The 25,258-nt window shown below is 29.6% G+C and overlaps 1 protein-coding gene across 5 annotated transcripts in view; it reads left to right on the top strand.

The window, feature by feature from the left end:
* atos (atossa) overlaps positions 1–25,258 on the top strand; it is an 87,612-nt gene that overhangs the window by 59,245 nt on the left and 3,109 nt on the right. For 4 of the 5 annotated variants that reach the window (XM_014420260.3, XM_014420259.3, XM_014420261.3 and 1 more), the window contains 8 exons: positions 14,620–14,743; positions 15,820–16,049; positions 17,144–17,360; positions 19,035–19,203; positions 22,093–22,191; positions 23,668–23,784; positions 24,557–24,644; positions 24,847–25,105. In XM_014420260.3, coding sequence (XP_014275746.1) covers positions 14,620–14,743; positions 15,820–16,049; positions 17,144–17,360; positions 19,035–19,203; positions 22,093–22,191; positions 23,668–23,784; positions 24,557–24,644; positions 24,847–25,105 — 1,303 coding nt within the window. Of the gene's footprint in view, positions 1–14,619; positions 14,744–15,217; positions 15,738–15,819; positions 16,050–17,143; positions 17,361–19,034; positions 19,204–22,092; positions 22,192–23,667; positions 23,785–24,556; positions 24,645–24,846; positions 25,106–25,258 lie in introns of those variants that run through there. The other variant, XM_014420263.2, reaches the window with a different exon arrangement.

Below are 25,258 nucleotides of genomic sequence, written 5' to 3' on the forward strand. Positions count from 1 at the left end.
ACATACTGTCTCTGTTAATTTGTTGGCTCTTCCCCAATAGTAACAAATAGATCGAGGATTCCCGAAATGGCGAACCTCTCGCTACTCAGGATGGTGGTTTGACTTTCAACTAAGGAATTTACCAACAGTGAAATCTTTCATTCTTCTTATTTACCTTTCGTGAAAATCATAGTTTTCCTAAGCTTTATTTTTTACTTTTTTGTTACATTAGAAAAGAATGAATTACTTTGTAATTTACTGGGAACATTTTTAGGCCTTTATAATAATAAATTACCACTTTATAGAAATCGTTCCACCTCCTTTGAAAGTTCGAAATTATTTTAAAATTGTATTCTAGATATTTTTAGATATGTCCTTAATTGTTTATATTTTAATAAAACGTCCAATTTCTTGGAGTAATGCCTTACATTTTTTGATATATTTATCAGGATGAAAATAAAGGAAATATTCATGTGATAATATTTATTCATATTTCGTATACAATGATTTACTAATTCTTTTATTTTATTTAATAGTTCTAATAAACAATATTCTTGTGAACATTTTTATTATTTACCTTCTAGTTTACAACCTTCATTTTAACTTTTTATAGATTTTTTAATAGTTAGAAACTCTAGCCCAAACGTTGTCACGATTTAAATAATTTACATCATAAGTTACTTATTTGTGTTTTATTTTGACCGCACCCCCAACCATCTTCTCGTATATTTCATCCACGGCCAATTATCTCTCATAATTATGAAACAATTAAATACATTTTAAATTTTTTTTCCCAAATAAAAACGAAAGTAAAATATAACCTTAGTGACGAAGCGCTACTGATAACGCGTTTCTTTTTTTTTTTTAACTCTTTATCGAAGTCCAAGCTATCGTAATGGTGAAAATAATAAAGTTAGATTGTTTATGAAATCAGATAGTTTTGATTACATTACGTCTTTTACTTCAAAACTAATAAAAAACATTGCTTAAGTTTAATTTATAATTGGTTAGTTACATATATCTAGTAAATTTTTAGTTCACGCTCATTAAAATTGTTGAGAACCCTAAAAGGTGTTAGTTTACCAACCCATCGGTAGCGTTATTTAAACCTATTTCACCTATGATTGGGCTTATTGTCTTGATAGTAAATATTTCCTTTTGCATTGAGCCAGCAGCCAGTTACTCCTACACATGTCGGCTATTCTTATATTCTTTCATCATTCCTGAAATCGTACTGAAACAAACGTTTATTTTACAAAACTTTTTATTTATTCACAACAAAAATTTTTGTATCGAATTTCCATGCAATTAGCTAAGTCTAGTTCGATGATTTTAATATTTTACGACTTGCGAATAATTGAAATGACAATCCTTCAAAATAATAATATCTTACATCACAACATTATCAAATTAAAATTTTTTTATTATTACTTGATACAGTGTAATCATGGACTCATTTCAGTTCTGGGAAACATGGACATCATACAAACATATTTTAGTTTTTAAAGATTAAATTAATTCGGAAAATGGATATTATATGAGTGTTTAGAAGGCATTTGTTTGAACGGCAACTGTGTACTATCTGTATATATACGAATAGCCTTAGTAGTACTCCAAAATGGCGAATCAAGAAAATAGTCTCAGCTAGTTAACTCAGTATATAAGAGAGATAATATTCTTCATATCCTCATTTAGCTTGCTTCCGTTCCGCGTTCACCAGATCCAGTTACAAGTAGTATCCGTAATAGTCCAGGAGCTCAAGACAAAAAAAAAGAAGTCTTATTTCGTGGTTTAGGCATCTTAAATGCCTAATGCATTATGTCCATCTTGAAGCCGTTGGAATAAAAAATGGCCGAGTGAATGCGATGTAGTCCAAGAAACGGAGGAAAAAGAAATGAAAAAGGAAACTCATCTTAAATTACTTGAAAGTAAAATATAATTTGCTTCATTTTGAGTACTCGCAGAAACTGAAAATGTAAAATGTATAAGAATAGCCTTATTAAATAGTTATAGTACATTTTAATGATTTAATATGTTATGCAAGATCGTCGAATAGTTTCGACCAAATTAGCAGTACGTCAATATTTTTTTAATTAATTTTAATAATTAAAAAAATACCTGTAATCATTCATATTTAGCTAACTTAATTAATTATTATTTATTAAAAATAATTTAATTTAATTACAAAAAAATGTATCTTATTTTTACTTGAATTTGACATTGTGCTACAAGATGGAACTACAGAACACCTAAAATGAGATTCTCAATCTATTTTAAATAAATTATCGACTGAATGAAAAATATTGTACATATGTTTTTTAAGTAGAGTAAATTTGCTAAAATTTGATCTTTTCTAAAAATACCCTATTTTTTTCAATTTATTTTTCCTTCGAAAAACTAGAAATCACCATTTTGGAAACTTGTTTTGGCCAATATTGGAGAAATGGTTCTCTCTACAAAGACCATTATAAATTACAATAAAGGGAATTTAGAAAGCTTCATTTTACGCACTTACAGGCATTTGTATATCGAACAGTTTTTGAGATGTCCAACTTTTATCAAGAGGGCTCATATTTAACAAAGTAGTTCGTCAAAATTATGTAAAAATGTAATACTTTTAACATAAAAATTAAATATCGTAATTATTAATAGATGATAATTAAGTTAGTAAAATAGAATGATGATAGGTATTTCTTTGCTGGAATAGCAGATTTTTTGGAATATTTTACCGCATCACAAAATTACGATATCTTGAATTTCTAAATACAAGGTTGTTTGTTCTTTAAGTTTTCTCAGTAAAACGTGAAGAGATATTTAAGAGACCAAATTGTAGCATATTCATTCTACTTTAAGAAAAGGATACTTAATGTTGATAGTTTCCTAGATATTAGGTTTGGAACGAAAAAATAATGAAATTCTAGTGTTCTCTTGAATAAATTAAACTTTAAGTATCCTTTCTGAAGCCTGAAATTTTAATTTGAAAATTTTGATTTTTTTCTTTTCTCCGTTTCTCGGACTACATCGCATTCAATAGACAATCATTTTTTATTCCCGCTTTAATATGGCAGACATATTCTTCATTTCAGGCTAATGAACATGATTATTTTATGTGCCCAAACCTTAATAGGAAATAAGTCAGGCTTTTTGTTTCGTTCTCTATGACTAAAATCTAAATGCTAAACATCCAATTGTTTCCCGAATAACTTAGTGTTTTGTTGATCATGAAACTGCGGAAAAGCTTAATACCTCTTCTTCCCTTCCGTGTTGGATACATTGGAACATGGCCACGTTGTAGGTAAAATGGGATGGATCTCCTTGGAATGTTATAGACCTGCGATCTAAAAATAAAATTGAACTGACGTCAAGAGTTTCGTTAGCTGCGATGCTTAGAACATTATGAAAATTTGTTTGGCGATCCTCGTTGTCCTTTTAATAGACACTCAAAAGAATAAGTTGAGCAGAATTAGGGAGCGAGGGTTTTTACTTTGTATTACAATTTTGAGTGTAAAAGAAAAATTAAAATAACTTATTAAAGCCACATAATATTCATTGTTTTTTTAATTATATATTTAAAGATTTCTAATTATATGGTATATAAACATTGCCGAGGGTATATTATAATTGTTTACGATCATTGGAGAATCCAAGAGGCGGCCTTAAAAAAAAGAAAATCCTAATTTTAGGAACAATTTTGCATTATATTTTTATTCTAAAAAATACAGGATTTAAATTGGTGATATGGTGATATAAGAAACCCTATGAGTTACAGAGATCAAATTTTCGAGAAAAAATTATTAAAATTTACTGACTCTAAACCTATTATGTTACTAATTAAGGAAATAAATGTTATTTTCAAATTTAAATACACTTGGCTTTTAGAGTTTCTCAAATCAATTAGTTTTATGGAAGTACAGAAATAACAATTGGTAATAAATATGTAAAAAGAATGATAGTCAAATAATGACTGATTCTGATCCTATTATGTCATTCATTAATGCTCACCTTTGGAAATTGAATAGAATTATAAAATCAATTGAACTGTTGAGTTCTTTGTTTTGTCTTTGAACATTTGATATCTTGTTTCCGAATTTAGTGTTTTAAGAATAAGTGTAAAATATCTGTCCAGTTTGTGATTTATACGGCCCTTGACATTTTTTATCGTATGGAATCTATTCGTTCTATTTATTAGTGAATATAGGTATTGAAGGCCTTTAAAATTTCGAAAGAAAGTTTAAAAAATGGCCGAAGTGGTAGTGAAAAGTTAAAAACTACACAAGGAATTTCTTAAACACAAACTCAATGGATGTACAAATTTTAAACCGGAACTCTGAGTTGCGGGCCGGATCTCGGTGCCCTAGTTAAATGGGAATCTTTGGAGTCACTGACTTATTGAGGGCTTTCTCAGCTAAATATTAACTTGGCTCCATTATAAAACTTAAAGCATTGGTGCCGAAGGAGTTACTTCCAGTCTTCTGAGGGGCCGGGCATGGATATATGGAAAGAAATTACCCTTCCTCATTGATCTCATTTATCTTTTGATATGTTTCTTTGTTTATATTATTTCATAGATTTTTACAGTACAACAGGTCGTTACAGCTGAGGGAATTGAGGCGTCACCTTAGTAACCTCGAGAGTCAGCAGTAGTGCCGGTTTGATTCCAGCCTGGGTTGACTTTTATTTTGTGGGAGCCATACAAAATGAAAACTTGAATATTTTATTGTGGTCAGAATAGGTTGGCTTCCTATAGGATAACTCCCCAATACATCAAAAATAACAAGGTAGGGTGTTAGCATGAAAAGTGCTATGATCCAAATTGATAACTTTTTATCTCTGAATCCTCGAAATTTTAAATATCACCAAGTGACTTATGTAGCTTCTCAACTCATGGATTCCATTAGGGTTGGTTGTCATTCCTTAGTTTGAAACTCATTCATACTCGAGAAACACCAAAGAATCATGAGAAACAGTTTTATAATCGTCGAACGTGGTTTGGATTCAATTTAAAACCGTAGGTTTCCCTGTCGTCATTGATCTTAAGTGCAAAATCCCTGGACCCAATGTCATAATAAAGTACAAACTAATATTATTAGTCTTGCAGTTTATACCAGGTACAATTTCACTGGCTTATACGTCTTGGTACTTTCGTATTTTTTAATTCCTGTTTTTTAAATTAATGGTCCTCTCCCATTATGAAAGAAAAAGTATTAGTAGTTGGCCCTAAATGTTAAATCAGATATGTAGCCTTATTAAGATTGTTTTAAATGTTTTTGGTACCACTTAAAACCAATAGTTGGGCCTCGCCGAGGATCGGCGTAGGTAAATAAACATACGTTCTATTCGGTTACTTCGTATTTGTGACGTTTTGGCCCACATTGTAGTTCTTAATGAGAACTTGGCATACATGCCCAGCTTTACAATCTTGTTGACGTCATACATGATTGATTCCTACATTAATTCATTTTTTAGTTTCAGGATTTTTTTACCCAATTGAGATTTTGATTTTTCTAATTCTATCAAAGATAGCATTTAAAAATAATTGCATCTAAAATTAGTTTTTAAATTTCCCTAATCATCGAAGATTTGTCAAAGTATGGGTATGGGCTTGTTGAATAGATTGGATCTCTCCTAGATAGGTACACGCCCATGGCCTTAAGAGGTCCCTTCGCCGTTGGGACGTTTATATACTTGGCTTAGATCCAATCTGCGTCTTATGTTTTGAGTATCGGAAACATTGCTCTGTTTCTTAAACATACCAGCGGCTGCCTATTCAGCACCTAGCAAAATGTTTACGGAGGTCAGAAATACGCATCGATTAAGTCAAAGAATGTTAATTTACTTGAAGCAAGGTCAATGAATACTAAATTGTAGTAATAAATTTACATTTAATCGATGTATTTTTCATATTTAGTAATTAGATTAAAGAAAGGCATTTTTAAAAACTGTATTAAGTTTTTAAAATAAAATTTTTTATTTAAAGCTCAGTTCCAAACTTTTTTTTTTAAGCATTTCTCTCATTAGATACTTTCGGAATCATCCCTTAAAAAATTGACTAAAAATTTTATTTTTATCTATACATCGCCAGAATGAAAAGGACTCAAATTAAACATGTTTTTTGTTACTACAAAACACAGATTCAGTACCAAACAAACATATATAAACACAAGTTCTTAATAGAACATCCCAGGATGTTCCATATAGATAGATTGTCAAGTTTGGTCTGGTATATGAGGATCCAATTATTAAAATTTCTGACGTTAGAAATTTTGGTTTATGGCCCTTTCATCCTATATGTATGATGTAATGAAAATTATTTAGTAAAACATTGGGAGATGCGCAAGTGCATCATCAACTAAGTTATATAGGAGCTCCATCAGCCAAAATGAATTAATATCACCTGTAATTAATTGTTTTTCCCTTTAAAATTAATGTATTTACATTAACAAAAACATTGAATAGTTATTCTAATCAATATTTTATGTTCATTAAAAGTTATAACTATAACTATTATATTGCTTCCTCAGAGCCGATATAAGAAAGATTTGTATTGATGACAGGCAAACTATTTTTGCAATAATTTAAAATTTAGAAGAAAGCTGGAGATAAGTATTGACATCTTCTGGTATACATTATGTTACATCCATTATTTTTTTTGCCAATGCGAAAATTTTTTTTTTGGACACGGACGGTTCTCACACGGCGTCATACCAATATGTCATATTTTATATTCATTTGAAGGTTTTTTCTATTCTTAATCTGACCCTGACACATGCTAAATGTTCAAGGAAATCAGTTTTGCCTCGACTTTAGGAAAAAAAAAAAAGTAAATTCTTTTATTTATTTCTGAAATATCTTAGCCAGAAAAAAAGAGCATAATCGTCTTAAAAATTTACAATTACATTGCACATCAAAACAAACAAAACTGCAAAAATCGGAGAAGTTCGTTTTTTAATAGTTATATGTATTTATATTTTTTCGTGCTATTTACAAACCATTTTAAATTTCATTGTGTATAAAGTTACCGAAATTAAGAAAAATAAGACATCATTAGAATTAGAGGACAGTTACATCGAAAGTTTAATTTTACTTTTTGGGTCCGAAATAACTCTAAAACAGTTTTCGACCGGTCACAAATCACTATAATCGGTCGAAATAACGTTTTACTTTAAGCGTTCATGGAAGTAAAAATTTAAAAAAATATTCTTCATATATTTAATTTGCTTGTGAGTTTGTTTCTTGAAATAAACTGATCCATACGTTAAATGCTGCTGTATATTTAGGTTAACGATCGTCTGAATAGCACTTAAAACTTTATTGACTATTGTTATAGTGTCCTTGGAAACGGTTAGGCATTATTCTTATAACTTACAATACTGCCTCCAGTTTTAAACCAATTTCTATGACTAACCGTGGAATCGATCTGACACAATTTTGCTAATCAAAGCCAATTGGTTTCCGCTGATAGTGTTCCAAACATCTCGCTTGACCGGTTGAAAACAATAATTATAAAAACATTTTTCCCATTTTCTTTCTTCATATAGGATATAATTTAAATTTCGTTTATACAATAATTATTCGGAAAGTCTATGAACCTTTATTAAAAGAAGCCTGCACAAAAAAGTACCATAAAAATGAGCATTTTGAGAAAACAGAAGCCATAATTTTTACAAAAAGACGACCCTTTTGCAAAATGCGTAAAATATGTAAGTCACATTATATAATAAACTATGTTCAACCACTGTACTAATTTAAAATTTGTATAAGAGAGAAAAATAATGTGCAAAATGTTTCCATATTTTAATAAAAAAACAAAATTATCCTCCGGAAATTAATTGATATTGTATGAATCTATGATCTATCCTAGCGCATACCTTTCCCATATGGAACCTCACTCATTCAACCTACTTAATAATATTGCGAGTATTCCGAACAAATGAATGATTGTTAACCATCAAGAATAGCATTCAGAACTAAATGTTGGTACCATACATGAATGAATACATATACCAATTGAAGGCGTCGTACGTAAATGAATATATATACCAATTGAAGGCACCGTACATAAATGAATATATATACCAATTGAAGGCACCGTACATGAATACATATGCAAATTTACCCATAATTTCGTTATGTAGGGCATCAGCCTTAACTTTTTTAACCCGGTTTTTTTTTCTTTCAGTTAATTTTTTAACAAAATGTAAAACATAGTTAATAAGTAGATTAGTAGTTTTTATTTCTCTTATAAATTTACTGACAGAATGTTTCAATGAAAAGTTTCAATCTAATCTTATTCCTTTCTCTCTTTATTTATTTTATTCCTGAAATTAATTGTTGTTACAAAACCTTCCACATTAGTGGTTCCCATTCTACGCTCCCCCCGCCCCACTCTTGTTCTGTGAGAACTAAGGAGGCGCCGCGGGAGGTAACGTATACTTTGTCAGGGATTATAGTTGGATCTATTTTGTTTACTTTTTCTGAAGTTTGATTCTTTGTTGTAAGGTTCTAACAGACAGGTTCAGCAAAAGACACTTTTGAGAAGCTAGTTTTAAACAATTTTCCCTAAGGAAGACTGGTAAGGCCGCACATGGTTGAATAATATACCTTAAGTAGTCTGCAGACTTCTTGGGCTTGTGAAAGACCGCTCTACATCCAGAAAGCTGTGTCCTCCATAATCGCTACCATCACATAATAAAATCTTTTTCTTTTCCAATTTATACCTCAATAGTCTCACCATACAGCATATTATAGTGCAAATATATAATTTAAACTATTTTCCAAAGATATTCAGTGCCCCTCTAAGTAAAGTGAAAGTAATTTTTGTTTAGTTACAAATTGAGCAATCTTATGTTTGTTTTCTTATTAACTTTATTTAAATTTTACATTTGCTACTATTAACTTTGCATATAGACAAGTTGTAGGCAGCTATTGAAAACGTATTTCTGAAAGATTTTATTTTAAAACACGGAACATTTAGCGATCTTGATCTATTTTAGTATTTCAAAGGACAAATCCATAGAATCTTAATACTTCGTTTAAAGAATTGATTTTTTTTTCATTAATGACCCATACGTGGTTGGTGCCTTAAATAATTAAAAGAATTGATTTAGTTATTTTTTTTTTGTTTAAATAAAATAGTTAGTATCCAAGTTAAGTCTCAAACACTCTTCATTATTATTTTAAATGTCCAACGTTTCGGGCAACCTGACCATTCTCGAGGACAACCTATTAAAGTACAGCTTTCATTATATATCCATTTTTAACAAACAACATTACTAATAAATTACCATGACTTAAATATAAATTTACACTTCACATCCAACAATTAAGAACTTTTTACTGGCTGTTCCGTCTAGGTTAATAAATTTAGTCAAATCAATCTAAGAAACAATAAGCCAACAAGGAATCATATTAATTTATTAATAAGCTTCCCTTATGTTAGGTTTAATTACCTATTTTGTCACTTTTACATTAAATGTTAAAACTTTTGATTACAGATTAACTTAACTCTATTATCACACAATATTTATTTGATGTAATTGGATTAAATCATTTAATTTAAAAATCTTAATATATTTATTTTAAAAATTATAAATTAATTGTTATTAAAAAAGTTGTAGATTTAGATTTTTATACTTATTACCCATATCGCCCTTCAAGGTGTAATAGTTACTAAATATTTATGGAAACTGTGTTATGCATAAAGTTACATTGATATTTTCACGACCTGAGTGTACGTAGTCTGATACTTCTATAGCAAGGGATTAATGAACATTATTCATACCCTTTGGCAACGTTACAAGGCCATTAATGCGACAAAATGACAGGAGCATGGTAAATAATTTATGTAGTATTGCGCCTTTAGCGAGGAGTTAATGATTACAATGCGCGACGTATCCATCCCACTACTCCATGATTTACCAGTAAATATCCAATTATCTAATTTCGTTAGCGAACATTTTCTTCCCTTTTGATTATGGATGGTAGTTAGTGAAATGAGAGGTTGTTGCTATTGGCAATTAGATGATGCCTTTTGGAGATATAAAGGGTGGTGCAGTGTGTGAACATCTGGGCTTGGAGGCCGCGACCAAGGCTGAAGCGCTCTACCCACCAGACCATTGCCAAAGGTCGTTTTGGCCTTAACAACACTCTATTTACCATTCAGTTATATTTATTTGTTGATCAAATAAATAATCAATTTTATCTTTGTTTGTTGTTAATTATCATTGGCTTATGCTGTAGTACCGATACCCCCAATTTGAACTAAGCCATAAGCATAAGTACTTATTATTTCTATGAATATCCTTCATAGTTCTTAATATTTATGGGCATGCGTGAGGAAGGAATGACACATGTGTCTAGGCACCTGGTAGTAAGTTCTTTGATTTATTTTTTCCAATAAAACAGTACATAGTATCCTATAACAAAACACGTTGGTTGGAACTAAAGTTCGTAAGCTTACTTCTTATTTATTCACACCGTTTTTCAATTTTAGGCACGTTAACTAATGCTCGATTTAACTATCCTAAGTGTGCTCTTCCCGGTTTAAGTAATGTTTCAAATTTTAAACTACAAATCAACAATAACAATTTACGATAACTTTAACAACACTAAAACTAATATAAAAAAACAATAAAAGTTAGTTATTAATATTCAATGGCTATAGCTATAAGAAATTAACTAAACATAATGTCAAAGTCATTTTATAAAAAGGATTATGTTTCATTATAATTGCAATGTTTATTAATCAAGTTACCAAACTAAGTTTATAACTTCGACCTCCAGAAATAAATTAATACAATTTCCTCACATTATCAATAACTAACAATCATATTATTAACCTAACAATATTTTTGAGCCCAAGATTATTAAGTTTTTTATTTAATTAAATTTAAATATACTGATAACTCCCATTTTTCATGTTTACGGCAAAAATAAAATGAAATGTTCGAATTGAAAATTCTAATAGATTTTTCATTACTTGATAATAATTTAAATTAATTAAAAATGTAGAGATTAAAAGTTACACACGTTCTGACAGCAATTTATAATGAAATATTTATGGCAACCAAATTTCCGCTTCAATTGAAATACTCTTATAAAACAATGATTCACAAGGACAAAAACAAATGCTCATCATGATCCAATCAGATTATTTCCTGTCTGTTCAAACATTTTCGAAAACTTATACAAAAGATATGTTAATGTACGCTTTCAATTCCAGGTCATTAATTAGGATTCAGGAGACTTCACTTAACTGTGCATAAACTTGACAGAGTAACGGACTTCTCATCCATGACACTAGAGCAGAAATTATATGCAACTGGCGTATTTCTGAACGTTACTGCAGATTTTGACATAGGGACCCCTCTTCAAACTCAAGATAATATTTCCACCTACTCATTTCCTCATTCTTCAATCTTTTTTTTTTTTAAAGATGTTTCTTTTACCGAAACGGGTCAGAGCTATCTTCTATTTGGCCTATCTCAGCAGGAGTACCTCTAAGATTCTATTATACATAACATACACTCTGAAAAAACACGACAAATCACCTCACATTACCTTTATTCTTCGCCATGAAATGTGTCCGATTCCACAGACACTGTACACTTGGACTGATATTGGACCGAAGAATGGCATGAGGTCCGTTTATCAAGAACTAGAGACCAATCCTAAGTACTAAGTCTTACACTTACTTTTTGGAACCAATTTGGACCTAGACATCACAAACATTTGGGACAGCGAAAAAAGGCACACATCAATGAACTTGAAAGCATTCTGAAAATAATGATGGGTCCTCTTGGTCTCTTATCAGAGAGATGCCTGTGTTGAATTGTGATCAAAATCTTGACAATGGAACCGTCTATTACGTCAGAAGAAAATTTTCGACAACTCTAATTCTTGTGAGTTTGGTAATGACACTTAACAAGATTTTAAATTTAAACACTATGAAATCGTATCTTGCTTGATCTGGTCGAAGCTTCATTAGAAAAGAATTACCTATACCTACGAATTTTATGAGCGCTTCAATATCAGTGTGATCATGCATGTCAACAAACAAATTTTTAAATTGTTCATGAAAATGAAATTTCGTTTTTTCTTTACAATTAAATAAATGAACATTCATAAATAATCAGTTTTAACTGATTTTTTCTCAGGTAAGTCATCAAATTAATTTTCTCGAAACATTACTTATTAATGAAAAAAAAAATCTTCATCTCTCAACCAAAAAAGTAACCAATATTAGTTCATTGGTGGACCTGATAAAATGAATGAGAATGTGAGAATCAGCACTCGCAGGGTTGCCCTGTTTACCTGATTGTTAGATGCTGCACAAATAGTACCTGGATTATCCATAAAAAAAGTGGGAAATTCACTTACCAAAGTTAAATTTTGTCGAGAAATAATCGTAATTATTTCAAAACAGTATGGAAGACCAGATATAAAACTCCATTTTTAAACCGAGAGCGGCTCCACGTTCGTCTGGTCTGCTAATATTTTTTTTCGTAGATTAATCTAACGTATTTATGTTCTCCAACTTGGGGCAGGAAGGGTGGTTTATTCTACAACCTATTCTAGCCAGAGTGGGAAGGTCGAGGTTTATTCCGCGAGGAAATAAATTCAACCTCTCCAGGCCGGATTCGAACCGATACCGATGCAGACTCTAGAATTCTATGTTGGTTTTAAGACACCTTGTTAAGACAGGTTCGACTAACACGGACAGATTCATGTAAACAGTAATTATTTGCAAATCGGCTGCAATTGCTTCACTTCTTTTTTTCAATTTTTTATCCTGCTTTATTAGTGATCATGGAATACAGTTTCTTGCTGCTATAAATATTAGTCTGTAAAAACATTTAATTCTTATTTATGAACATTGTTCATGAAGTTTTTATTTAACGGCTGTTACCCACATTTGGTTTTCTAACTGGAGATCTTAGTTTCAATTAAACTTATGTGTTTCCGAATGTTGTCTTTTTTTTTTTTTTATCTTCCGAATTTTATGTTTATACATCCATTCCTTTAGAAGAATTCAGATTTTCAACATAATATTATACATTATACGTTATTATTTTGTATTTCTAGTCTGATTTCTTATCCGTGGTTGCAATGGTTATGATACATCATTATCTTATCATAATTTGTAATCTGTTCAAATTAATTACTGATTAGTAGATATTTATGCACAAAAAAGGTTTTCTTATCTACCAGAATCATTTGTTTTGTTCAGTTATTTCTTCTTTTGTCGAAGCCGTGTTAAGTTAATGCATAAGTTATTGTTAGTAAAATATCTAACATTTTTATTTACTGTTTACAATAGTAGTATGAATAAGGTATGTATTGTGATGAGAGCGAAATGTTTTGATGAATTTATTAACACGTTGTTTAATTTCATTGCTTAGTTTTTTTAAGGTAGCAATTGTTTAAAATGGTGTTGTGTTTGATTACATGTTTATAATAAATTCTAACGATGACCACAAAGGGGATCTAAAAGTCGTAAATTGGGTGTGATAATTTTGGTTATATATTGACATGATGTTTAAGAAACTGGTCATAACTCTTATTAAATATGAAAAATTATTGAAGTTGCCTGTTGCTAGAATATCTGTTGCTAATGCACCCGACCTCTTGGGGCCGATGACCTTTTACAATGCTGGTTCAGTTTTTACTTGTTCTCACGTGGGAGCAGGCCCTTTAATAGATTGTAGGGTCTTAATTTAAACCACTAACACTATGGTATATTCTCAACACCATCCTGATAAAGTTTAGTCCTCTTAAATACTAATGAGAGGAAATGAGAACTTCTATACAATTTATATATGTATGTATAGTTGACCGTAAAAATTGATATATAGGGAGATGGTCAGGGTTGCGGTCAAAAGAAAAATAAAAATAGTTTACAACTAATAGTAATTAATAGTTGTAAACTATTTTTATTTCTCTTTTGACCGCAACCCTGACCATCTCCCTATATTTCTATACAATTTAATTTAAATCATCAAAGAATATTAATAAAAAAAGAAAATTCTCTCCAATTTCTCCTATTTATGTAGATAGCCTCATTATGAGCCGATTTATTTACTTTCTTAAACCGGAAATGTTTTGCAAGTTTTTTTATCGAATATCATTGTGATTATTTTCCTTAAAGCTCGAATATATCTAAGGAAGTTAGTAATTAGTTTACGTTGATAATCGATTATCATCGGTAATCCGTGACTTACGATAATTTCCATTACAATTAACTTTGATTAATCTCAAGATGGTTGTTAATTTACTATGATGATGGCATCTAGTAATGGCTTGCTGAATGAGGATTCTTCAATTTTCCAGAAAAACCATTGTAACCTGTATGAAAAAAAAAATAAATAAATAAGAATTATTCTACGTTATATTTAATTACACTAGTAGAGTTAAAAGAGGTTTTGGCATTATATGAGTTCTAGAGTACAGTTATTAATGATTATTGTGTCACTTCCCAGTGTAACAATTAATTTTTATTAAGTATATAATTTATTTTTCCACTAGCCCTGGATTATTTGCTTTTGATATACTATTTTATTATTCATTCCATTCGTTTATCATTTTCTTTTTTTGAGTTGTTGTGAATTATATGTATATTATTTTATTATTTATTTTTTGCAGCATGTCTGGTGGAGGTAGTCTTTTTTGTGATGTTGGTGTGATGCTGGTGGAAGGGCGGACACCGGAACCTTCATGCCCAAGAGGTCACAAAGAAGGTCCTCATTTACTTCCCCTTACTCCTCAGGTAAATATTTATTGATTTACTTTATTATTTTATATTAGTATTTCTCAATAATACTTCTGGAACAATGTCACAAGCCCTTTTTCTCTTAAACAAGTTTAAATATCCTCATTTATTTTTACTTATTGACTATCTTACATTAGACGATGATCCAGGTTGTGGTAAAGAAAAATAATTACCAAATAGTTGAAACTATTTGTTAATCTATTTTGACTATTAATATATAGTTGAAACTATTTTTTTTTTTTTTTTCTGGACCGTAACCTAGACCATCTCCTTCTTATTCATATACGGTCAATCATCTCTGTATATACTATTTTTTTAATGTTCTATTATTGTTCCTTTTTTTTTTTTACTGTTGTAGTTCCTCCTTCCTCCTATTCGCTCTCAACTCTCATGGCATACCTTGTTTTATTCGACTGTCATTATATTTTTTATTATCATGACCAAATTAAAGTGAATATCTAACATTGCAAAATGAAGACATTTTGTTTATTCATAACCATTAGTTCATGATTGAGGGGTGTTATCAACTGAGGATTCTGTATGTTTATAAATTTGGAAAATTCGCGGATAGTTAAGGAATCAAGCAGTGGAGACGATTAACAGAGGACTCTCTTCTCACTCAGAAGATGCAATTTTTTCACTGCTGTATAGCTTAGTCTAGGATGTTGACTCTGTGTGCCTAAGTCAATCACATCATCCTGTGCAGAACTGAGAAATATGAGAACTTACGTCAACCATCGCAGTTTCCATCCTCCTGTTGAACACATAGAACTCAACTAAAAAGCTATATAAAGACCTGAAAAAAAAAAAAGATATAGAAACCTGACTTGATAAAGACCTATCACTTTAACCTTAGGGCTCATAGAGGTCGAGGATGTAAAAATATACGTTTTATGATTTGGTTTTCTGCTAAAAGACTAGACTTGAATATTGAACTTAAATTAACTTAAAAAGGTGTTTCATTGCTGGGAAGCCAGTCTATAATATTAAGGTATCGATTTTATGAATTTTAATTTAAATATTATTTCAAATCTCAACTAAGCAAATAAAACAAGATTCATTTCTCTTACTAGGTACTGCACCATACATGTATTGAAGGGGATTTTCTGTGTGAACGTGCTGCTGGCCTGAGACGACATTTGTCTTTATTGTCTGAAAATTCTGCTCCTATGACCATTGATGTTCTGCTCTCGCCAGATTGTCCATGTGGTTCTTCGAGGGCATCTTCAGTCAATATTTGTTGTCTCGCCTCTTCTGAAGATCTTCTTATTGAGCAGTGGACAGTTTCTATACTTTCTGCCAAGTGAGTAATTGTATTTTAATGTGATTTACTATGTATTATCAGAAATATTTTAATGTTATAGTTATCCTTTCTGAAATGCCAAAAAAGGGGAATTACACAGATTAGTAACAAATCCCAATTTCGAATTCTTACGAATTTTTATATTATGATGGAAAAATGTGGGTGGTTTCAAAATTTTGACAACAGTAAGTAGGCAGATTGAGTCGGTTTTTAATCAGTTGGACATGGATACCATGACTGGGTTCAGGAGATTCCTGCAGAATGTCCAAAGGTCAGCTTTTTAATGTCCTACAATTTACTGTTTATGGGATAACACACAATAAAGTGCCACCCACCACAGAAGTCCAGCCTGTTTTTGGAAGAAATATTTTCAGTTTATGATTATTTAATATAAAAACTTTCAAAGAAAAAAATTGGAAAATGGACCAAATTATTTTAAAATTGAAAAAGAAAAAATGAAAGAAGTCAAGTTGCCTTTTCAGGTAAAAAATTGCATCAGAGAATTAGATGACCTGTTTTAGGATCAAAGAGTTTGTTGTAAAAATGAGGTAGCTCAATCCACAAGAATTCAGACTTCTTGTATTATTTTGTTACAAGCAATTATCAAACAACCATTGACAAACAATTCTCCTTGCAATTGTTGGTTAAGAACTGTTCTGAATGTTATCATCACTGTAATAAATAATTTCATAAGTAATAATTAGAAAATTTGCTTTCCTACTTTTAAAAAAGTACTTAATTTATTTCTAAAACTAACTAACCTCTTTGTTTAAAATATCATCTATAAATTTTCATTTAATTCAGTTTTTATTTTCCACTTTAACAATTTTTGATATTAGAAATTGTAGGAACTGAATGGTGAGGATTTTTATAATTATAAGGTTATATTTATTCAAAAAAGTTTCCTAAAAATTTACAAATGAATGATTATGAACCTAATCTTGTTTTTAAAAAACAAATTCCAGAACAATTATTTTTTTTAAAATTAATCATGGTGACTTAATTAAAAATTAAGATTGATGATTTTTAACCAATTATTTCTTGCATGGTACTATGTACGTTATCATTCTAACATAGTAAAAACCTTTTTTCAGACCTTCTCAGAAAACGTGTGAAGTACCCGAGAAAGTTTTACTCCAGGCAATCAGATCTCAGTTACATTTTTCCCAGTTATCAGCTTGGTACAGTCTTGGAAAAGTAAAAAATGTAACCTACCGGCTTTCACATCCAGTTGGATGTCCTGAGTTCTCCCGTCCACCCCTCCACCATGATTTTCCTATTGCAAAGTTGCCATCTGGTTCTTATATAAAGGTAAGAATAATGAATAAGCTGGAGTAGTATATTTCTGTAATTTTTAAATTGAAAACTTGAAATATAACTTATAGATATATTTTGCCTCTTATACATAACTATTAAGAAGATAGCATCTAGTAAAATTAATTAGGAAATATATTCACTTTATTATGTACATTATTTCAATAATTGAAAAGTCTTTTTTGCCACAAAATATATGTTCCATTAACTATATACTTTTTATCTATAGAACTGATCATGTTTTAATTTTTTATGGATTTTGTGCATTTTTACAACTCATCATACTTCAACATCTTTATTGATAAATTCATTTAACATTGACTTTTCAGACTCTGATGTTCCTTTGATATTACATATAATTCTTTGAAAATAAAATATTGCAAAAACCAAAACATACTTCTATTGAAATATTGTATAATAATAGGTGTGTTGAAGTTATATATAATATGTTGAAATATTTTGTTTATTTAAAATTTTAAGTGAAATAAATTTAAATTAAATATTTGTGATGGTTCACTGGAAAAGAGAAATATGAGAGGAACGGGAGTGGAATAGAGAGTATAAAATAGATATGGTTTAGAAGATAACAAGAAGAGAAAAAAAAATACAGGGGAACAAAAAATCTAATACAAGGGGAAAAAATGCAATGTAACTTAGCTAGAAAAGGAAAAGAACTCTGTATTTATGATATTTAGTTATAACGAAAAAAAAGGAAGAAAGAAAACCATAGGTAAAAAAAATATTAAAACCTTGTTAATTATTTTATATTATTATTTATATTTCTTGTTATAAGACTGATTAGTTTGTATATTATTACAATCCAATATAATTGGTCAGCATTGCTTGTTGAGTAAAGCATTTCTCTCTCTTGCTTTGTAATGAAAATTAATAATATTAATTGTAATAACTTACAAAAAGTCATATGAAACTGAAATTTTATATTTAAGACGGGTTAATACCTAAAGGGCGACAGCAACTTTTTAAATAAATTCGACTGATCAGAAATTATGATATTTTCCAATATTGAGTCTTTTCATTTTGTTTTTAACCTATTCTTTTAGCAGCCACAAAATAAAAATTTTTTGTTCATAATTTTCGCCTTCCTGGGTCTTTGAATTTCTTTTTCAAAAATTACAAAAATAGCCATAAGATGAGTATACAAAACTTGGATACATGTGTAGGGTTGTTCGTAAAAGTTTTGTGATGCGCATATATTTTTTATTTTTGCAGTAGTTAATATAAAAATTAGAAAATTTGTGCGCATCACAAAACTTTCACGAACAATCCTACACATGTATCCAAGTTTTGTGTACTCTGCTTATGGCCATTTTTGTAATTTTTGAAAAAGAAATTCAAAGACCAGGGAAGGTGAAAATTATGAACAAAAGATTTTTATTTTGTGGCTGCTAAAAGAATAGGTTAAAAACAAAATGAAAAGACTCAATATTGGAAAATATCATAATAATTAGAATTTTCTTGATATACAATACTTTTCCTTTTTTTTTAGGTAGGATTTCCATTTATTTTTATGTAGTCGTTATAAAAAATTGTATATTTTCCAATTAAAACATAACGAATCTTTCATCAGCCTTATTTTAATGCATTATCATGTTGTTTATATATAATAATATTTTCTCTTTACATAGTTATATGCATTGGTTTCACTTTCAGGTGAGCCTGAAATCACTACCTCGCCTCGATGGTATGCCATCGGTGGTTTGCCCACTTCACAGTTCTGTTTCACCTTTATCAACTACAGTGACTGTTTTTAAATCAGTCTTTGCCGAACTCGGTCACTGTCTGTTAGACCCTCCTGCTAGGATACCTGCTGTTAAACAAGGTTCAATTCTTTTTTTTACTCTTCTGATTATCTAAAAAATAAAACAAGTAAGCTACTTTTATTTTCTTTCAGTACCATTTGTTGATTAAAAAAAACTTTATTCTGAAAAAAAAATAATAATTTTAATGGTAACTATAGTAAGTAGAGATAAAAGTTGCCATGATTTACTAATAGTATTCTATCAAATTATATAAGACTCATAATTTTCTATCAAATTTACTCATAATATTCTATCAAATTATATCAGACTGTTTATCAGAATATATCAATGAAATCCAGCTAAATCGCTCATAAATGTGGTTTATTTTATTTATTACCAGTGTTGTCTTTCTGTCACTACAGTCTTTCTGAAAGGTACAGATTACCAATGCAGTGAGGTGCATCCGATGCTATATCGGCAATAATGGCCATATTTTTGTTATTGCATGAGTCAATTTTTAAAATGTACAATACCGAGGTTGTTCTACAGAACCTTCTACAAAATTGAAGTTGGTTTTGAAAATAGTAGAATGAAGCTACTATCCTTGAAGATACAGGACCTTATGATTTATGAATGAATTAAACGTATTTTAAAAAAAGAGAAAACTAAAATTTTAATTAACATTTAAATTCATTAAGAAAAAGAAGTTTGACCTTGTAGATCTTAAGTAGTACTTGATTGTAATAACGTTTCAGAGAATTGTTAGTGATGGATAAACAACTTAATCTCAGTTGTATTACATTGAAAATTTTGGGATCTAAAAATGTTAGGTTAGAAAATGTTTTTGCTTAACAATTCATGACAAAGCATTTTTACCTATGATTCTTGATGTACTTAAGGTTATGTATTGCATCTGAAGTATTGTAGTACCAACTTTAAACAACCTGTAGCAATTTATTTTGACCATTATCTTTCACCTAACTCACGATTGTCAACATTAATACAAAGATGTATTAAAATTAAATGATACTTTCAATTCAACTAAATATTGTTATTAAATAAAAAAATAATAATGCATTATTCATAAGTAAAGTATATGTCATAGATGAATTATGTCAGTGTTAATATTTTTTTCCTTCTCTTTTTTAGTAAAAATTATTCCTTATATAAAATAATATTTTAGATCTTAATTGCATCCCATTCTTCATGGAACACATTATTTAAACTGACAGGCAGGCAAATTTGAGTATGAAGATTGAATGTGAACGATTCAGTGTATATGTATAGTCTTAAGGGCACAATGCTTAATTTTACAATATTAGAAAGGGTTAAAAGTGCTCTAGGCATTTATACTTACTACAGTCGATATAAATTCTCATTAATATTGATTTATATATTACTATTTTGTTATTATTGCTGTAATTTATATTATTATCTTATAAATAAAAACTATAATGCTTAAAAAAAATAATAAATTTTAAAATAAAGAACATTTCATTATTAAACTTTATGAATTACATCATATCCAATATAACGTTTGGTCTTGTATGAGAATATGATGTCTCAGTGTGTATAAATTTATATTATGTAGAAATTATGCTAACAAAGTCAATGTACTGGGCCTATGAAACTTGTGTGATATGATTATATGACCAATGGGATTTAATAAAAATTCATTGATAGCGCTAGTTAATGAAAAAGATTAATTTATATTTATAATTAATCACCGATTTCATGAGTGATGGAATTTCTTTTCATCATATCAATTACGAAGATGATGAATCCAGCATTAGCCGAGGTCTATTGAAATATAGTTCATTATAATCAAATGATTTCTTATTTTAAGGTATTTATGGTTAACCTTGTAAGTTTTAAGTCAAATAAATGTTGATGATCAATGATTCTTATACATGATCTAAGATTTATTTTTTTAAAGGTAATTATTGATTACTGATTTTGGTGTAAATTGGGTTTGGTCAATTCACTAAAAAAAAAAAAAGAACATTTTTTTCTAATATATATATTTTTTTAATTTCTTCTAAGTACATTTGTTATTCTAATGTTAATATAACATGTATTTTTTTTTTTTTCATGAAAACACTAGCTCATTAAATTATTCCGACTTCTGTTTCAGTGTGAACTATTGAGTGAAATAAAAGCACAAACCCGTGAATAGCATTCAAAACTATAAATAACATTATAAATAATTTATAGATAACTTAAAAAAAAAAATGAAACAACTAGAAAAAAAAAAATCATATCCGGAAGGTTGTAGGAGGGAGTGTGGTGATAGGTGTGGAGGCTAGGATAGAATTTTGGATAAAATATTGTGTGTTGAGTTTTGTGGTTTGTGCGCTAGTTTCCTTAAGTCTCTCTCTGGTTCTCTCTGGATTCACAAGTTTTTGTGAGACATCGTATAAACATCATTCAAGCCCCCGGATCTTATGGATTTTAAGTCAGTAACGACTTTTCACGTAATATTTATAGTTTTTTAATATTTATAGTTTTTATTTTTTTCTAGCAATATTTTTAATTCAGTTTTAGCTATAAAAATTTATTAATAGAATAGACATGTGAAATAGGTAACAAAGTAAATGATAAGGAATACTATTGTTATTTGTTTTATTTTTTAACAAATGTTAGCGAAATTAGTTATAAACTTAATTTTCATTCTCTTCAACATGAAAATGTTACTAACTGATTTTAATTCAATTTTGTTATTTAATAATTGGCCTGGTTCCTAAATAGTATTCCTTTTATAATTTCAAATGTTGTTATAAATCGTCACCTGATATGATATGATTTGCTTGTGTTTTATTTAAAACTGCTACAAACAATGTCAAGATATTGCATGCTAGTACATCTAATGCTTTTAAAATAGTTTTGTGTAGTAATATACTCTGTTAATTGTCTTTATTTTATTATTATTATTTTTTTTTTTATGATTTCTTATCCACATATTCTTTTAGGATTCACTATGTGGCGTGATAATAAAACTTCATCTCCCACTAAGTCCCGTCATAAGCCAGTTCGATCGCCTTCAAAAAATAAGCACCTTCTTGTCCCAGGTAATTTTAAATTGTAATGTACGGTTAAAAATTGGAGTAATCCCTTTTATTTTTTTATTAACATTAATAATACATCTTTTTTTTTTTTTTTTTTTTTATCAGTTGTTAAATGAAAAAAATCTTAATAATTTTTTTTATTTAACAACTGATAAAAAATTATAATTAACAAATAATTATAATTAACAACTGATAAAAATTAATTTAACAACGATTCTGTGTATTCTTTAACATTTTCTCCCAGTTTCCAGTTCTTGTATTTCTTTTTTAAAATAATATTAAGTTTTAAATTTTAAATATACTCAACATAATCATCAGGGCCGCCCATAGCTCAGTGGTTAAGACACAGTCTTACCAATTTGATGTCTATTGGCGGTGCCGGTTCGAATCCGGTCTGGGACGTTGACTTTTTTCATTGAGTGGCGGTCCCACAAAATGAAGAGCTTTGACCCCCAACCATGGTTAGGCAGTATAGGACTCCAATGGGAGTCTTGGGCGAAAAAAAACAAAAAAAAAAAACATAATCATCAGCCTTACTTCTGATGTTTGAACTGGCCTATAAAATCTTTTATAAACTTTGAATATTAATTCATGGAGCATTAGTCTCTGCTGTAATATTGGACCTTGTGTTAAGATAAGGGACCATCAATGTCAAGAAGAGACACGCTTTAACCACCAATGGTATTACTATAGGCCATACACCCTGAAGAGATGCATCCTTTCTCTCATTGTCTTTCTGTCTTTGGATTTGCATTTTATTGGACACTTCTCCAATCACCAGGAATCAGATAATTAATTTTTGATACTATATTCCTTAACACAATATGAACATTATAACTTGTGTTAGAATTATATTTTTACTCTTCAAGGATGCCTTGTTCTAGTAAAATCTGCTCTATGCTATCTGAAAAATCATTACTTCAAATTAGTAATTACAGATGAGATAGAAGATAAACATACAATAGTGGGAGACCACAATTGGTATAAGGAGAGTACTTGAACAGGCTTTTAAAACCCTGAGGAGCAGAAAAACAAAATAAGATCATTTTTTTATTATTTTACATAAGCTTCTAACATTGATTAGAAGAACAGATTTTTATTTTTATGTTTTTCCTTCTAGTTTAAAATTTATTAATAAGGTGTAGATACTTGACCGTAGATTAATGCTTGAAGAAGTTTGTCGGGGGGTGACCACCTTCCCTCTACGCCACAACCCCTGATGAAGACCTGAAACTCAGGTCAAAACGTCGGCATAAAATAAATAAATATGGTTTTGTTTATTTATGTTGTTCTTTGCTGACCGCACCCCCTGACAAACTTCTTCAAGAAGTAAAATTTATTAAGTTCAACTTATTTGGAAAGTCTGCAGAAAAATAGTATAAATCTTTAAAAGTTATATTGCCTTATAATATAAATATAGATACACTAATGTACTAGTTATTTTTTGAAATGAGTATTTCAAAACTATTTTCTGTGCAGGTTTATTAGATGATCGAATGCAGAGTGGATGTAAGCACATTGGTAAGCACCATTGTGAAGATGACTTTGAAGAAAAAAACTCACCTCCTTATTCTTTTCGTAGTTCATATTTCCAAGGTTAGTATTTTTCCTATCAATACATTTTTTTTTTTTTTTTTTTTTTTTAATGTTCTCTGTATTTATTTTAATTATTAAGAGAAAGAATAGTTCTTGAATGAATTTATCATTTCGCATAATCCCTGAAAATTGTATCTAAATTAAATTAATATTAGTAGGTGTTATGCTGGATTTTTGGGCTGTGTCCATTTTTACCTTCACATATTTTGGTGGAACAATGGTCACTCAGGCGGTGAGTGATAAATAGTAACACTAGAAAAATGCTTGTAAGCTACAATATTAGAGCTGATTTCTACGAAGCCTACAATGCTGTAGGAAAAATGACATTTTTTTGAGTTGTACTCCTTTCATTTGGGATGTACGATATAGATTATAACCTTGATTGGTTCATGTTGTAATTAAAATTAAAATTAAAACTAACTAACATTTAAAATAATGAATTAATGTTTTGTATAAAAAAATTTATGTGAAACAACTTGAAGTATAATTAAAATCAAAATTAAAAAAATAATTATATTAAAGTTGGATCTTGATGACTTTTTCCACAAAACACTTACATGTACCATGTAAAATGTAATATATAGGAAGATGGTCAGGGTTGCGGTCACAAGTGAAACGAAAATAGTTGTAAACTATTTTCGTTTCACTTGTGACCGCAACCCTGACCATCTTCCTATATATCAATTTTTACGGTCAACTACATATACATATATGTAAAATGTAATAGTTTATGTTAAAAATCTTAATGTGCATTTTTTAATGTTTTCTGTAGATGAAGAGAAGAGTTGTAGTAAACAGCCTTCTGACAACAGTTATGATCTCAGTAAACCACATGCCCGTGGAGTATTAGGTGTTCTTAGGTATATAAATTATTATTATTTTGTACAGTTTAATCTAATTTTTAACAGTTTAAACTACTCATAACTGTTTTAAATTGATTTTAATTTAATTGAAATTTATATTATAGTAATTCTTTCTTTATTATCACTCCTGATATGTATATATACCTCAAAATAATTAACATTCTGATTATGATTTATGAGTTTTACCCTTTGCTTATAGGAATCAAGTGTGCAACAGAGTGTCTATTCAGGATGGTTCAACTTGTAAAACAGAAAATATATTCTCAGCAATTTTAAAAACAGGAAATTCATCAGGAAGTAGTAATCCCCTAAAAAGGAAAAGGTCAGCCCTTGAGACGTCAAGCAAAAGGCTTTTGTCCGGAGATAAGTCCTCTTTCAAGGCTTGTTCCGATCTAGCTGAATGCTTTACCAGGCTCAAGATAACTGCCAAGGAGCAGCCTTCTCAAGTGAATTCGATGGTAATCATTTTAAAGTTTCATTTTTCATTTTTTATTCCAATTGATTTGGCTATATCAAAATTTACATACATTCTTAAAATATAGTTATTAATGCGTGGAACACCATCTCCCTTGAATCATACTTTATATGTTGATTAAGATATATTTATCAAT

The sequence above is a fragment of the Halyomorpha halys genome, unplaced genomic scaffold (genome assembly GCF_000696795.3).
Source record: "Halyomorpha halys isolate HHAL.00 unplaced genomic scaffold, Hhal_1.1 Scaffold265.1, whole genome shotgun sequence".
Taxonomy (NCBI): domain Eukaryota; kingdom Metazoa; phylum Arthropoda; class Insecta; order Hemiptera; family Pentatomidae; genus Halyomorpha; species Halyomorpha halys.